Source organism: Acanthaster planci, linkage group LG20 (assembly GCF_054643075.1).
Source record: "Acanthaster planci isolate LZ-2023a linkage group LG20, COTS_SCS, whole genome shotgun sequence".
Classification (NCBI taxonomy): domain Eukaryota; kingdom Metazoa; phylum Echinodermata; class Asteroidea; order Valvatida; family Acanthasteridae; genus Acanthaster; species Acanthaster planci.
Window position 1 is genome coordinate 1,403,957 of NC_141796.1, and position 13,151 is coordinate 1,417,107.

The following is a 13,151-nucleotide window of genomic DNA, read 5'->3' on the forward strand; positions in this document are numbered from 1 at the left end:
GTCATGCGCATAGGTGTGGACAGTGAGCTAAATATTGTTCTGGTGTACACCGTCATTCTACGGAATAAAGTTCAATGATAAAGCCGTCATGCAGAACATGGTGCAGAATGAGTAAAGCAGTACGCAGGTATAATGCCACTGAAGTAATACGTGTGCAGATGGATATGTTGACGAACTACGACCTTTGCACCAGTATGTCACGTGATTCGGAGGCTCGTTTAAAGGTGCACACCGCACTAGCCTCCCAGCTTACATTGTCTATTTCGAAGATCAGATTGAAAAAGGAACCAAAATAGCATATTTTGTTGATAGTTCAATAAAAAGAGTCCGTTGGAGACACCTTCAGTGAAAGGATAACCCCCACATAATGGGTATTCTCTCGGCGCAGGTTCGTTGCGTGCATTTGCACCACGGTGAGTGTTAAATGCTTGCTGAACGTATTTTTCTCCAATCACATAAACGTTGTGGGCACGTTAACGGACGGACTGATTGTGTGCCAATGTTGAGCTTGAAAGACGCATGCATGGTTGAATACATTAATTGTTGGAACCGGTTATGCGTCTGTGCTCATGGACAATTTAACACATAATATAGCTGTCTGCGGCTGCACACATAATGAACAGCCATTTTGGTTCCAAGGTCCGAAGTTTTCGGTCTCCCTCGTGATACTATGGTATGCCACGCCTTGTGATCCCTACTCATGCAACATGCATGTTCAATTTCGTGGACTTCCTGCTTATTACCCTATACCAGACCATGCATTGCGAATGATAATTTATAGTATGTGGTCCGGGGAAAGAAGTCTTCAGTCAGGTTGGGACGGATGGTTTGAATTCCGGACGCGAAAGCCGCACAGCACAGTTGGCCGGAAGTCCCACTTCCACCGACGCATGGGAGACAGCTTAAACTACTGTCGTTAAAACCAATTAAACAAACTATGAATATGGTTTTTAGCCCATTCTTCCTTTAAAGACCCCAAAGCGACGGGGACACTCGTTTGTGTTTGAACTTACTGCTTGGAAATACCATGTTTCCTACCTTAATGGTACGTACGTCTAGTGCTCAAGCCCCTCCATTTTCTCTAACATTCAAAATGTCTTCCCACGAGTATCACACAGACTCGCCAACTAGGTTAACAATGTATTTAATTTGATATATTTCCACTATTTCTGAGCAAACATATTTTATTATCCTAAAGGGCACATAATTCAGGGTGGCATGGTGTGCACCTTTAAAGGGAAAGTACAGCGCCATTGCTCTAAACTGGAATTCCCAGAAATGCACTGAGTTTTCTCTACGCCATGACTGGAGTTGCCTTAACTGTTTGTTGCATGACTGCTATCGTGTGATGAAACGTAAGTTTTTAACATAGTTTTTAACATACTGTTACACACATTCAGTGATAAAGCTAAATAGTGTTATCAACATGACAGTTGAACCACAATAATGTTGCACGGACTTCAAAAATATACAATATAAATGTACTATCTTCCACTGTAGGTTACACTGAAGTGTTGAAGGGCCACGACCATTTTTATTTGATATTTGACGTTGTGAGAGTGGCAAGCAATTCGGTAGCGCCATCTGAAATGTCACTCAGTTTTTTGTTCACGTGTCGATTTTTTGCTCTAAAACAGGCCTACATAGCTCGGCATGTGTAACTCAGACAAACGTACAAGCAAATCTAGCTGGTTAAACTCAACTGCGCTGTGTGGATTAGTTCCTGACCTTTCGTATTCAGAACTTCGTCGATCAGGCGGTCAGAAAATATTACCACGTTAGCACTATTTTGAAGATACATTTTCTGTTCACACACATCACCTACAGTTCTGGGAGTTTGCTTTTAAGTTTAGACCGTCCGAGCACATACACTGAGTTTCAATTTAATTTTTTGTGAATTTGGTGTAGGCCTATGTGAGGTCTTCAACTCAAATTTATGTCGCGTGCCCTCTGTTAAGCCTAGCTCCACAAGGATTTTCCCGTATAATGTAAGATGGTAATTACGTATTAACTGTCGAACCTGTTTTAAATCGTTATGTGGAAGACTGATAGAAATCACGTAAAAAAGTCCGAAAGATGGATATCAGCGAATACATCTTGGAATATGAAACCGGGAGCCCAATGAGATTAAACATGCAATGATTTTGAATGCAAAAGGCTAAAGCTTGGAATATGTAAAGCAGTAACAGAGGCCATTAAGAAATTGGATCATAGTATTGGTTGTAGGAGATCCTGTGAGAGTATTTTGGAATGCATTCGCACAGTGTGTCTTTACTTTAGTTACTGTGACTTATGAAAGTATTATCCATAATGCAGGCAACATGGTCTGCTTACGGCTCGAATGCACATCAGTGTTTCTCTTCATATCATTTGGATTGTTAACGGCGCAGACCAACGTATGCCCACCAGACTCCGGTAAGAACTGGTTAACAATTACATAAAGTAACTCCAAGCAGGAATACTCAAGGTTTAGCTTCTACAGTTCACTTGTTTATTACGAGGATGTATCTGCGTCTCATCTTCAGCACTTAACCCTCAAAGAGCCTGGGGGGACAGAATCTGCCCCATGTTGATTTTTGCTGATAGCATCTGCGGGATTAATTTCTGCATGCTGTTACTTGATGAAATCTTTTCCAATGCATTAGCCTCATTTTGACCCCAAATTTATGAAAATTGGACGTGGCGTTCTCTCTCAGTGAAGAATTTTATGAGGCAGGGTGAAGTATGATGTGACATTTACCATTGACTTTGTACACAGAAGTACATCGTACAAAGGGCAGAGTGGTTTCCCCTTGTCAGGAAGTCTCTTGCTTTGCATATTACTGTATACAGCTCATAGCATCTCTGGTTTCGTTTCCGCTCAATATACAATCCATGCAGCATCTTTGATGTGAAAAATGCAACAAAATCGTCCAACAATCGAAAGAAGATAAAAACGGTATGATGAATAATAAATGAGTCATAATTATTCAAAAACTTTATTAATTTCACACAGATGATTAGTATGTATGCCTCTGTATGATTGCTAAATTTCATTGAAATACATCATCGTATGGCTGAGTTCTGAGGGAAGGACAGATTCCCCCCCCCCCGACTGTGACAAGGCCAAAAAAACAGCTCTTTGAGGGATAAGGCACTGATTTCAAGAAATAACTCCAATTGAAGTAGTGAAAACTCTACTTTGCAGTCACAACCAACTGTCATGGAGCATAGTACATGATGTCTATCAGAGAACCAATAAGTATAAGTGAGGCTCTTGATAAGGAAAGAATAATGACTAAATACCAGAAGTACAATACCAAAAGCAACTTTACAATGCAACTCATGTAAACCACACTGTTACATGTACCGGTAAGCCCGAAAACGCTAAATGAAATTGTGATTATAAAGCCACAAATAAAAGGTGAAAATGTCTCCCAAAATCCACCCCATGAAATCTATGATATAAGGAATGGGACGGTGAACAAAATAGATATGTTCAGCTTTCATCACATTACGTCTAATCGAATGCCGCTTCGAGCATTTTCCTAAGTAAATAGTCAAGACAGGGCGCTAGACCAACCTTACGCTCGTAGTTCATGTCACTGCACTGGGAAAAGTTATTTTCAGAAAATGGTTCGTCTAAATTATTTTTGTCGAAACTCGACGGTTGGGGTGTTCATTGAATTTTGCGCGGAAAATTCACTGGCTGGGGGGGGGAGGTGTTCGCCACTATTTATAACCTGTTGTTGTCTTGTACATATAGAAAACATAACACAACGTGCATTTGGATGGTTCAACAACCGCGCTTACCTACAGCAGGGCATTTGGTACACCATTGCCTGTCCAACATTCCGTCCTGGAGAAAAACTGGATAATGTGGTATGGCGCAAAAGACCGAATGCTGAACATCCGACGACAGACAATCTCATTAGCCGTGATTTCCACAATCCTAACAATAACCACGCCGTTAGCGACAGATATGATTTGGGATCCGATGTCAGCCTGCTCATCAAAGGCGTTGAACCAGGTGACGAAGGTCGGTATATTTGCCATGTCGTACCTGCAGAGACGATATACAGAGATGAGGAGGTAGATCTTCTTCTTGTTGGTGAGACCTTTAAATATCCACAATACTATTTTCAAAACAGTAAACTTCACTAGCTAAGGGGAGAATCAAATTTTAATTTATTTCCCTGAAAAAGTGGGTAGTTGGAAAAGAAGAGTAAAATCGAAACCCACTTTTCATTAAAATTACTGTACGTACTTTTTCATCCCATGTCAAGTCACACACCCTCCCCAGTGACACCTCTTCAATTTGCCTGATTTTAATTCTGTTGGTGCCATAAAAGGTCAAATGAAAGAATCCCAAGTTTAGTGGGCCTCCTAGCTCAAACGGTTTACAAGTTATGGACCTTCAAAGTTTGGGTTCCACGTCCACTTTTGGGATCTGGGAATTGCACACTAAATTTTGGACCATATTTGCAATTTATGTGACATAATCTTCTTCTTGATGGGGTTCAGTGCAACTGGTGCAGTTTAGGAGAAGAAACTTGAATTGAGAAAGGAAAATAAAACGTCTTGTACTACTAACATTTTGGGGGTTTCGTGAGTTTCAGATGACACCTTCCCACCTAGCAGTGGAGAATCATCTACCACCAGTTTCTTGCAAGGACACAGACAGACGCTACCGTGTCAGTGCGCGTCACATCCCAACGCATCATCTGTAGTGTACTGGTCAATGGGAGAGGGCATCACTACAGATACAGAGATCATTGGTGCACGTTTCTCTGATGGCGCCACCCTGCAGATTCAACATGGCGCCGATTACAGCATTGGTAGCGACGCTTCACTTACAGTCAACTCCCTGAATGGTGTACATGATAACCAGCGATTCTGGTGTCATGTATTCCAGTCAAATGGGACTCTAAAAAATTGCTACACTGATGTTGAGAAAACAGGTAACGCTTATCAGGCTACAAAAATTATAGGTGTAAATCAATACGATTTACCAAAGTGATACATAACGTTATATCCTGAGTTCTTAAAACTTACAGTTGCTGTAGATGTGAGACGTCGTACCCATGATGCTCTAGAGGCTTCCGAAAAGGCATTCTACCTGCAAAAAGGACGACGGCAGGTTCTCCCTTGCACGAACTGGACACCGGGCACAGCAACCTGTGCAGTTCAGTGGCTGAAGATTGACACCACATACCAGGCTATCCTCAATTACACCTTGTCGACCAATCGGGTGGAAGTGGTCACAGGTTACAAACTGGCCAGTAATTTCGGTCTCGATATCGCCTCAGCCAATGATTCTCATGCTGGGAGGTACCAGTGCATCTCTGCAAATTCCAACAAGGTTGAGGAAATCCAAGTTCGTGTGACAGGTCAGTGCTTTAGGGCTCTTTGGTGGTTTCAAATTTTGGACAGTTCTATAACTACACTTCTATACTGTATCTATTTTGTCGTCCAGACTTTCCTGAAAAAAGACAATAGAAAGTACACATAGACGTTCAGAAGCGCGAATTAGTGTTTCATGTGACTGAAATACAGTTGCTTTACGTTAACAGATGAACTAAAAGGCCCTTCTAGGAGATGATGAGATAAATGGAGTTTACATACCCCAAAACACTTCCCGAAAGAATGTCTTGACCATCAGTAGGGTGCTACATTATTTCAAGTCTCCACAATGTATTCTCAATTTTAGGAGACAGATTTCCACTCGATGGCGGGAGAGCTACTGCTGGTGAAGCCGTGTACTTTGAATCCGACAGAAAACTGACACTAACGTGCCCTGCCGATTTCAAAATCTCCTGGACAACCGAAGCCCTTATTATCTGGTCGTACGGAAAACCCAAGGAGGAGGACACCACTGTCATTGGCCAGCTGAGTCTACCAGATGGCACAAAGACACTGTCTGATTTGAATGACAAAGGCTGCCTCGGCATTACCTCTGAGGGGTCCCTCATTCTGAACAATTGCTCTCAAGATGGTGACGTCAGATACTGGTGTCATGTCTTCCAATATGGAGAGGGGGTTATCAGAGCATATGTGGATTCGAGGATTAAAGGTATGCTTAAAATGTGATTACGATCACTGAAGATCAGACCCCCAATAAAATGGTGGGGAAGGAAATACTGGCTAAGATGTCCCATTAACTGGCATAGTGACGTTTCAAGACATCTATTTCTGGAGGTGACCTTGGAAATCATAATTGTACTATCCAGAAAATTAGCTAACATGATATTGATAGTAATGAAGGGTGATTAAACGCAGGAACCAAAAAAGTAGAACCAGACTTCAAATTTCTCCGATATGATACAACAATACGCGTATTTCTAATGATCTGTTTCAGACACTGAAGTTTCTGACAGGAATCCTGGGTCACCGTACATTATCCCAGTCGTTATTGGAGTTTGTGTGTTCGTCATTGCTCCGTTGATTTTCGTGCTGGTAGTCCGGAAACGATGGAAACAGTCTGCAAAGTGCGAAAGGGCGAAGCAAGGTGAGGCAATACCATTTCAAAATCTTACGTTTAGATTGCTTATCAAGAATAGATCGGTTTTTCTTCCCTTCTTCAATATTGAACACATTAAAGGGTAGAAATAAAAATTCAGTACTCATCGTATGTGAAACTAGCTCATTTTGTTGAAATATACTTCGAAAATAAAGTCTGTAAAGAAAGTATCGATAACGCGATATTGCTTTTAATTAGGCAGTTGGTTAAGATATTTGGACTCTCCTTTGACACCAGAGTCTCTAAATTATTTGATATTTGAAAACTTTTGAAATCAACCGGACTTAACTATGTCACAAAGCAAGTACCTCTTCTTTACAGCATTATTGTAAAAGGCGGAATTAGAAAATCAATGGGCCTAGTGAGTACCGCCCTTGGGCTAATCCTGGAAATTATCATAAAATGCAGTTCCATCATCTTAGTAGAAAAAGGTAACCCTCGTAATGTACTCAGAGTTAATTAAACCATAAGGATCTCAGTGATTTGAAATTACTTTTTTTCATTGCAGAGCCCGTGAGACATTACGATGTGTCAAAGATTGCTGAAAGAATTCAAACTTTTGTGAAGAAGACATTTGGCCGAGTTCCCATTACACCCCGCACTGCTCAGACTGACGGAGACAAAGCCCCGATGGATAAGGTGTACATCCCCACAGAGATGTTCGTCAACGTGCCGTTTGCAGATGGTTGTGTAAGATGTAAGTTACTCTCAGAATCACAACTATTCGATGATGGGATCTCAGAACTGGCCAATAGGCATGTTCTTATTAGTGGTAAATCAGGCTGTGGTAAAACTACCATCTTGGGTAGAGTGATTTACGATTGGTCTTTGGGCAGAAAGGATACATTGCTGGCTGAGAAAAAGTTAGTCTTTCTGCTACCAGCCGGGCTCTTAACTCAAACCAGAAATCTTGGCCAAGCAGTTGTTCAACACATGCTACCTTCACACCCCGCCACATTGGCAACGTTCATTAATGAGTATTGTTCAAACAATCCCAGTGACGTTGCCATATTAGTTGATGGTTGCAATGGCAAGCAGGATATAGCAACTGTAATGAGAATATCGGAAGACCAAGGTCTTCTTGAATGTCACTTGATCATGACCACAAGAAATGCAAAATTTGCTCAAGATGCGTGCAAACAATATAACATGCGCTCTATCACAATCTCTGGCTTTGCACCAGACAATGTTTGTAAGTACGTTGAAAACATTATTCATATCATACGTGATAAATCGAATAGCAGAAACACAAAAAAAAGAGACACAACTATCGATATCGATGACTCACATCCAAGCACTTCGTTAGACTCTCTGCATGAAATAACAGGGGAGGAAAAGGCTGAAATCTCCCCAACGCTTCAACTTTCCCCTGATGAGTCTTACAAAAAAAGGCAGGGTGAAACTCCAACAAGGACTACAAGCACAACACACAGTGGATCAATTATTGAAAGCTCAAGCACAGTTTCAAAAGATATGCCAAAAGCAATAAGCACGGAAAAGGACAGAATTTCACCTAATTATAATCTTGGGAAGTATTTAGAGGAGGGTATTTTACCACCTGAGGTTGTTTGTCTACCGGGTAATTTAGCGGCTCTTTGTCAATTATGTGTGTGGACGAACGGGGGCGCCTTTCACTCTGCGAATACCATGAGTGATATTTTCTACGAATTGGTGAAATGCCTATTTGAAAGGGGTAAAGTAACAAATGGTGACAAGTCAGTGAAAGACGACGGCAATGGATCTCGTCTTGAAACTCTGACAAAAAGGCAGCTTCACATAGTAACAGAACTTGGCAAGGTGGTTCAATCTAAGATCGCTGAACACTATGAAGGTCCGTTGGCATTATCAGAGTCGGATTTCCTCAACACTGACCAGGGAAATAGCGTTCTGGAAGCTGCAATCGAAATGGGCATGCTGTGTCATGTAGAAGATAGGAACTGGAACTTTGACATGAATGCCATGAAGGTGGATTCAGACTCAGAGTATCCGAAACAGGTGTCAAAATCGAGCAAAATTCGATCATTCCTCAGTAGGAAACAGCGCGTTCTGAATGAGCCGGAGATACCACTCATTAAATGTGACAGAAAAGTGCACTTCATCCTTGAGATACTTGAACACTTCTGCGTTGGTGTGTACATGGCTCACTCGACTGAAGGCGTAGGCAAATGGTTGGAAGACGTTTCACGTGTTATTGGAATGGAAGACAGTCTCGACAAGATTTCTAGTTTCATTAACTTTGCCTGTCGGGAGGGCAAGCCTGGTGATCGATCTGCTGTGTTTGAACAACTTGTCAAAATTGTGAATACAGGACGAAAAAAGTCAAGCCTCCTAGAAGACGTGCACCTTGTCCAAAAATGCCAGGAGTTATGTATGCAGCTACACTTTGATTGTAAACTCTTGGGATCTATGAACAAAATGCTGAATGAGCTTTTCCCGTTGGGCACAGTCCGTTTACTTGGAATTTCTAGACGCAAAATTAGGCTTCTAACGTACCTTCTCAAACATGCACAGAACACCGGAGATGGTTCTGCCCTAAATGTGAAAACGATTGAATTGTTTCGCATCGTTCGTACTGAATGGCCAGGATTTCGAGAAATTTTAGGTCTGATGGCAACTGGAAAAGATGGGAAGACATCGCAGATTGAAGCAGGAGAACCGAATAAAGAAGCAGACCAAATTGTCACCTTTGCAAATCCACAGCATACAGTAGCAGGAACCGAACAGGAAGGAAGAATCCCACCTGCCAGTATCCCCGAGGTGATTATTAAGCCATCATCACAAGAAGAACTGAAACACAACTTAGAACAACCAGATTCCACCAAGGAAGCTGACGACCCTGTGACCAGAATGACACCTGAAGAGGAAAAAACCCAAAGTAAAAGCTACAAATCAGAAGAAGCCCATTTGGAACCACTTGTCAATTATTACAAACGCGATACCCTGAAGAGATTACGAGAAAAGGTAGAATCAAGCAGCCAGGATATGCCTGTGTTTCCTTCTCACCAGTCAGATATCAGTGTCCTTCAAACCGTGCAGTCTATGGGTCTACAGGAGCTAGCTGAATCACAGTTTGGTGAATGTCACTCATCTGACGCAGTAAAGGATTTGGTTCGCTGCTTGCCAGATGTGACGATGCTAGAAAGTCTCGTTCTTGTTGGAACGATTCTGAGTTCAGAAAATATCTGTTTCCTGGCAAGGAATCTGGGCAGACTCCCGAAGTTGCAGACATTTGATCTTCGTCTGAATAAGCTTTTTGACGACTGTGCCTTCGAAGCACTAACCGACTCACTCCATGCTTCCAAGCAGTTGAAGGACTTGAGACTTTCTTTATACAAGGTCTCCATTGAAGGGTTCAACAACGTCAAGAAAAAAATGGAGATAGGTGGGGGACCGGCGTGGGAAAGACTGAAGACGCTGTATCTGCTACACGCCTCCCATGCAGAAACATTTGTAGAATTCTTTTCCAACAGCGTGAAATATCTTCGAGATATTGAATCAATTCACATCTCAGTCTCTTTCCCAGGATACATACTGTCAGACAGTGTAGTCCTAGAGACAAAACAGAACTTGGAAAATCAGGAGTATGTGACTCACCTGGAAAGCGTTGACATTGATAACATTGAGAAACTGAAATTACAGTTGGCTTCGTTAAAACTCCCCAAGGCGAAAAGAAAAAAGAAGCATGGTATTCTTCAAAACACTGACATCGGAGGAAATATTGGGCAGGTTGTTAAGAATATTCCAAGCACTGCGGACATCAAGGGATCAGGAAAGGGAGCTTTAGTTGGGGCCAAAGTTGTTGGTAAAGTGTTCGGAAAACCAGGAAAAATTATTGGAGCCGCAGCGGGGGCAGTGGTAGGCTCCGTGTTAAAATGACGACGCAGTGTCTACATCATTCTTTGCATTGACTTATTTTTACTTTAAATTATACGCCAAAGGATCATGCTGCACAAAACGTGAAAAGGGCCATGTAATAAACTACATCACTAAAATCCTTGAAATTGATCCTTGAGTTTCAATTAACTGTAAGTTCAGTTTTGCTTTGCTACTTTTATCTGTATTTTGAGCCTTCTTGTTTTTGTGAGCTAATATGAACTAACACATTCATTACCAAAACCGTGATGGAATCCAAGGCGCTGAACCTTAAAATGTTGCATAGGATAGTGTACGTTGCTTGATTTCTCTGCAGCGCTATCGAAGATTTCCATTTTCTCTGGCAATTTATGTTGTTAACGTTTAGTGAAATAAGTGAGTGAGAAAGCGTTTCTTTGGAATGTTATCGAGGAAGCAATGTTGGGATTCTAAAATTGAACGTGAAAACGGGCGGACTCAAGAGCGTCCTCCCTGATTTACATCACACTAAGGCGACTTAAAATCGTAGTCAGTTTGTGCATTTTTTTAAGAGACATTCAAGAAGTTCCATTATTCAAAAGTAACGATTATTGTAAATGTCATGAACGTTCTGTTTAAGCCTGTACATAGTTAAACATTTGTGGATTGCCTCGGTTCCTGTAATGACAATAAAAAGAAATCTATTAAGGAAGGATATTAATCTTATGAAAAACTGAATCGCATGTATTATCAAAGTTGGAGCAGATCAAAGACATGTGTGGATTCTTCTACTTTCAATAATAAATTAAAAATGCATGGTTCCATGTGAACTGTAATAAATGTTTGGATCAAAGTGGATTTAAAAGGAGTGTCATACATATTTCAATAGGAGGAGCCAAATAAACTGCATTTTATTCAGTCCATTGAACAAAAAATGCCCTGGTGGTGATTACATCACCATTTTCTTGCATGCCAAGCTAATATACAAGATTGACAGATTGACAGAAAAAAAATGGGTTGTATAAAACTTGTAAAAAGTTGTAAAAGATGTTGCATGTTATAGTTAAAGTTTCAATATCAAAGACAAGTGTCATTATGCCACTGTTCTATCGTGCACGTGTCTACTGAATGTCCTGAATTTATACAGTCCTGGGGCAAATTTCATGAAAGAATTGGATGTGTAAAGTGGTTAGGATTAAACCAGAGATTAAATGAACTGCATTTTATTTTGAAATAGCAATTGATCACCTCCTCCCATATATATAAGTAGAAAAACGGAGCTGTTTGGCTGTACATAAATTAAACCGAGGTTTGTTAGCTGATTTGAATATTTGAAAAGAGGAAACTTTAAATGTAAACGTGCAAATAGGCCTATGTGTATATATAAAAACGAGTTCAACTGAAGTAAGAATTAATTCATCTACTTGGTTTTTATTTTGCATTTTATTTCTTTCATGACTATAATGGTTTTAGAGCAAACTTTTAATGTAATTTGTACCTTACAGTATCATATCATCAATCATATTCTCATATTTAAATCATTTTGTCCAGGAGTGTTTCTGTATTCTGCATAATAATATGGGAAGATTTCAGATTTTTTTAAGCCCATTTTCACTTCTGTTAAATAATTTCACAGTTTAAGTTTTGTTGTAATATGTCTGACTATTCATGTCACAAGAATGCAGTTAAAGACTAGATTTTTTCGTTCTCTACCTGAAGGATTGCTGTTATCCTTTGGCTTAATCTTTAAAATTCAATTTGAGATGTAAACTTCAGCGCTTCACCACCGAATGATGAGTAGTGTATTAAAAAACATAGCAAAACAAGAACAAGAAAACAGTTAATCCTTATTGGATGTCATTACAAGTGTAAATTATTGAGTTTTTTCAATAGACCTCTGTACTGATGACATCACACTTTGATCTAGTTGGCTGTGGGCCCTGGCTATAGGGCCAATAGGAAAGTTCATACATGTATGTATGTATACAAAGCTTGTACTCTACACATACGGAGCAATTTTCTGTACAAAATTATAGGCCTATATATATTTTTCTGATTCTTTTATTTCATTATAATTAATTATTTGTCTATAGCACGTTAACTTTGTTGTTAACATTTTACAGAATTAAGCAAGATTTAATCACAGTAGATTGAGGTTGGTATTGTAAAACTTATCAAAGCGAACTATAATTTGTTATGGAAAGGACACACAACAAAAATTTGGAATGATACTTTTGGAATGTTTTGTTGTGACAGTCAAGTTGAACGTTGCGTTCCGCCGTTTCATTTTGGACCCTTTTATGTCCGTGTGGACTATAATCTTATATACACTTAGCACATTTAATTTGAATGTCTTACTGTATGCATCCGTTTCGTTACTGCTTTGAAATAAACAATGGCCTGGGGGAATAATTGACGTCTTTATGAAATAGCTAAGGGGTATCTGTTCCCATTAGATTTATCTTCGTAGTCTCAAATAAACATGTTTTTGATGTATGAGTCGCGGTGGGCACTGTTACCGTGTTAATAACATAAGAACACCGGCCATCCATCTGGGAACGTTTGGTGGACATTAAATGTTTCTGATACTCAAAGGATAAAACCAGTTAAATCTGTTCAAATCCGTTGCCTCGCCTTCTGGGGTATTAAAATACAAAACAATAATACAGCAATGTACTTTTCTGTGTATTACACGTCAACTATCCTAGCATAGTATAATAAATGTGAAATTACGCTTATCGTAAATAACCCTTTGTGGAATATCCTTATTATTTGATTGATATCGATGAGGAATTTGTTGATGTTGCTCTCTCAGTTGTCA

The 13,151-nt window shown here is 40.1% G+C and overlaps 1 protein-coding gene across 3 annotated transcripts; it reads left to right on the forward strand.

Moving 5' to 3' along the window:
• Positions 1-123: 123 nt before the first annotated feature.
• LOC147795821 (uncharacterized) lies at positions 124-13,078 on the forward strand. 3 transcript variants are annotated; one of them, XM_087130290.1, is made up of 9 exons: positions 124-413; positions 1,199-1,355; positions 2,317-2,415; positions 3,746-4,090; positions 4,599-4,940; positions 5,046-5,369; positions 5,690-6,052; positions 6,338-6,487; positions 7,008-13,078. In XM_087130290.1, the coding sequence occupies exons 2-9, from the start codon at positions 1,349-1,351 to the stop codon at positions 10,373-10,375; spliced, it is 4,998 nt and encodes a 1,665-aa protein (XP_086986416.1). In that variant the 5' UTR covers positions 124-413; positions 1,199-1,348; the 3' UTR covers positions 10,376-13,078. The 3 variants fall into 3 exon arrangements, with proteins under 3 accessions (XP_086986416.1, XP_086986415.1, XP_086986417.1); XM_087130289.1 differs by having other exon boundaries at positions 129-413; positions 5,037-5,369; XM_087130291.1 differs by lacking the exons at positions 124-413; positions 1,199-1,355; positions 2,317-2,415 and having other exon boundaries at positions 3,933-4,071; positions 5,037-5,369.
• Positions 13,079-13,151: the final 73 nt, after the last annotated feature.

Excerpts from the sequence above, each read along its gene's own strand:
- LOC147795821 (XM_087130289.1), top strand. Across the intron at positions 4,941-5,036 it reads CACTGATGTTGAGAAAACAG|TTGCTGTAGATGTGAGACGT; the intron begins GTAACGCTTATC and ends TAAAACTTACAG. Across the intron at positions 6,488-7,007 it reads GTGCGAAAGGGCGAAGCAAG|AGCCCGTGAGACATTACGAT; the intron begins GTGAGGCAATAC and ends TTTTCATTGCAG.